The sequence below is a fragment of the Stenella coeruleoalba genome (assembly GCF_951394435.1).
Source record: "Stenella coeruleoalba genome assembly, chromosome: X".
NCBI classification, from domain to species: domain Eukaryota; kingdom Metazoa; phylum Chordata; class Mammalia; order Artiodactyla; family Delphinidae; genus Stenella; species Stenella coeruleoalba.
Window position 1 is genome coordinate 96,983,371 of NC_137152.1, and position 3,616 is coordinate 96,986,986.

The 3,616-nt window shown below is 61.8% G+C and overlaps 1 protein-coding gene across 1 annotated transcript; it reads left to right on the forward strand.

Annotated features, from left to right (window-relative positions):
• The first annotated feature begins 563 nt into the window (after positions 1 to 563).
• Positions 564 to 2,599, forward strand: SOWAHD (sosondowah ankyrin repeat domain family member D). Its single transcript, XM_079911544.1, has one exon. The coding sequence runs from the start codon at positions 806 to 808 to the stop codon at positions 1,967 to 1,969; it is 1,164 nt and encodes a 387-aa protein (XP_079767670.1). The 5' UTR covers positions 564 to 805; the 3' UTR covers positions 1,970 to 2,599.
• Positions 2,600 to 3,616: the final 1,017 nt, after the last annotated feature.

A 3,616-nucleotide genomic window follows, 5' to 3' on the forward strand; every position in this document is an offset into this window, starting at 1 on the left:
CTAAAAAGGTAAAATACCCTCCTCTTTTAAAAGCCTTGAAACTCGGAATTCGCGGAAATCAGCAGGTCCCTCAGGGAGAGAGCGGGATGCATCTCTGAAGAGGGTAAGGCGTTCGTGGCCGATGGCTCAGATTCACCAGTACCTGCTTCTTCAAGCCAAGCTGGGAAAGGTTAAAGAGAAGAGGGCGGAGAGAGGAGTAGGGAGCCTCGGGGAAGCAGGGGGTAGCCCTTCTCAGTTCCCTGGAAGGGCTTTTACGCCTGGACACTTTCTCGAATTTCTCTGTAGGAATCCCGGGCAGCTCCGGCGCTGCGGGAAGGGTCAAGGCCACACAAAGGGCAGTGCAAGCGAACCCGAGTCACATGGGGCAGCCAAGCCGCCTCCGTGAATGCGAGGCGCGGGACAAAGACGGCTCGGGGACAAAGTGCAGGGAGACTCCTGAGGAGATAAGAGGGAAGGGCGAAGGAAGGGGCGGAGAGCGACCGCCCCGGAGCTGTAAGGACCGCGCTGCCGGAGGCCTTGGCTGGAAGCCGAACTCAGCCCACCGCGGAGGGGGCTCCCTAGAGCCTCTTCACCCAGCAACTGCGGGGATGCTGAGAACCCGGCTGCTGGGGCAGCTGGGCTGCTCCCGTTGGCGCTCGGGGCTAGCGCGCAGCCCGCCCCCGCGTCCGCCCCACAGTTGCCCACGCCGTGCGGGAGGCGGGGCCGCCCAGCTCACCTGGCCGTTTGGGGCGGGGCCGCCCGCGACCCGGGGAAGCGTAGGTGGCGGCGGTACCCGGGGTGCAGGAAAGGGGCTCTACCCGGGGGCATGGCCGGAGCTCCCACCCCTCCAGGCCCCCCCACCGCCCGTGCCGGGGGCCCTCCCTCGGCTCGCTCGCGCTCTCCCTCCCTCTTCTCCCCTCCTTCGCTCCCTCCCTCCGAGCCCAATTGCTCAAGCCGCTTCCTTCCCCAACGCCAGCGCCAGTTCCTCTCTTGGTGGGGCCCGGGAAGGGCAGCAAACGCTAGACACTGGAACAGCCGCGGCGGCAGGACCATGGCCGAGCCCCGAGGGGCCGCGAAGCCGGCACCCAAGGCCTCCTTCGCACCGACCGAGCTCAGCCTGCGGAGCGCCCCGCAGCCCCGCCCCTCGAGAGTGGACACCGTCAGCCTGGGCAGGTACCGGGGCAACGCCACCACCGCCTTCCACCGCTCGGTGATGCCCTCGGGAACAGTCTCGGGGCGCCGGCGGGGAGCGCTGCGGGAGCTGTTGGGGCTGCAGGGGGCGGCTCCCGCCGGGTGGCTGTCGGAGGAGCGCCCCGAGGAGCAGTCCCCGGGCGGGCCGAACGCACCGAGCGGTAGCGGGCTATGCCTGGAGCCCCGGGAGCACGCGTGGATACTGGCGGCCGCTGAGGGCCGCTTTGAGGCGCTGCAGGAGCTGCTGGAGGTCGAGCCGGGGCTGCTCCTGCGGGGCGACCCGATCACGGGCTACACGGTGCTGCACTGGCTGGCCAAGCACGGGCGCCACGAGGAACTCATCCTGGTGCACGACTTCGCCCAGCGCAGGGGGCTGCGGCTCGACGTGAGCGCCCCGGGTAGCGGCGGCCTCACGCCCCTCCACCTGGCGGCCCTGCAGGGCCACGATATGGTCGTCAAGGTGCTGGTGGGCGCCTTGGGGGCAGACCCCACGCGCCGCGACCACAGCGGCCACCGGGCCTGTCACTACCTGCGGCCCGACGCGCCCTGGAGCCTGCGGGAGCTGTCGGGGGCCGAGGACTGGGAGACGGCGGGCAGCAGCGAGCGTAACAACGCCAACAACAACAGCAGCGGCGTCGGCGCCGCGTGTACGCCGAGACGCGCCTCCAGCGCAGTGGGCGCGTCGGTCGTGGAGACAGCGGCGGCGGCGCCCGCCAAGGGGAAGGACTCCGTGGGCAGACGGGTGGCGCAAATTCAAGGCCTTCTCCGCCATATGTTCCCCTTCTTCCAGGACCGTTGAAGGAGACGGAGACTGGAGAGCGTGGAGGGACCAAGACGCTGCGGCGGGGCCGTGGTCCCGGGTGGTCCCTGGCGGTCCCTGGCGGTCCCGGGTGGTCCCGGGTGGTCCCTGGCGGTCCCGGGTCCCACCGAAGGGGCGGCGCCTCGGACGCAGCTCGGGCCGCAGCCGTGGGCGCTGGTCCTGCAGGGAGCAGATCACCTCGGGGTCCGTCTCAGGCACCTGTCTCAGGAGTACAGTCACCGGCCAGGAGACGCGGGGACCAGGGCACGCCTAACCGAGGGAGACCAAGGACCAAGCCTTCCTGGCGCCGAATCCCCAAACTACAGGATTGAGTTAGGAGCAGAAGCGTGGTCCTGCTTGGGAGAGGGAAAGTTAGCTTCCAGTAGACATTTCTGGGCAGGTGGAAGCTCTGGGTTTATTAGGAAACATTTGCTAGAAGAATGAGTTAAGATTGTAAACCACTGACGCAGAGGAAGCGCCTAACTGCAGTTAACGGGTCTGACTCGGCTGTTAACGGGTCACTTTGTGAGGGCAGGCTCAGCCCCTGTCAACCTGCTCCTGAGACAACCAGGCCTTACCCATACGGTTTGGTTTCTAATGTATCATGAATGACTTCTTAAGCATATTAAAGTGGCATATGTTTTCCTTTCACATTACAAAGCTGTCCTTTGAATGACTTTTTTTTTTTCCATCAACCACCTCTTCCCTGTGTTTGCAGGGAAGAGGTCACCAACCCACGGCTGCGAGCTAGTGATCCGGAACAGTCTCTGGATCTCATTTGCACAGCAAGTGGCCAAGGTGTGCACCAAAGGAGCTACTTTCCCCTTGGCTCTGAGTAGAGACACACAGTTTACCTGTCTCCTGGGCTCTTTAGCATCTAGGTCTGGCCTCTTGCACAAGTCTCATCCCAGAGGAGTTGTCTGCAGGGAGCAGAGGGGAGGTAAAAGGAAAAAGCCTCCAAATATGTATTTCTAATATTTCCTGGTGAGTCATGTAATTTACCTTGACTTCTGCCCTCCAATGAGACACACCCCCTGGCATTTTTTCCAAGATAGGGCTTTAATCATCAGCATTGTGGGTTTCTTTTAGTTACATTTACAGGTGGGTTGATTTGAGCTGAAAGGAGGGAGAAGCAGTTGGTGGCTGGAAATCCGTGCTGCTTTCGAGAACAGCATATTTTCAAAATAGCACTGTATCCCTGGAGGGTTGGGTAGCCCTTGCAATGGACTGCTGTGTCCCCAGCCCTCCCATCCCAGTCCTCTAAGGCCAGGGAGGAACTGAGTCACAATAAAACACAGCCCAGAGACACCACCCTGAGCCCATCTGTCCAGGTTTCCATCTCTGCCTGGCGGGCCTGTTTGCCCCTTCTGTGCTCAAAACGTTCCCACCTGCCCTTAATAACGCATTAGATTCTTCCCATCCATGAAATGATCCAAATCTTTCCTATTGATTCTCAGCCTGTCCCGTGTCTCTAGGAACTATACCTTAAACATATTTACAGTGTAATGTAGCATTTCCTTTTTCTTCTTCTAAATGAACTTCTTTGGGAATTCCTCCGCCATCCAGTGGTTAGGGCTCGGCGCTTTCACTGTAGGGTCTTGAGTTCAATCCCTGGTTGGGAACTAAGATCCCACAAGCCGCGCGGCA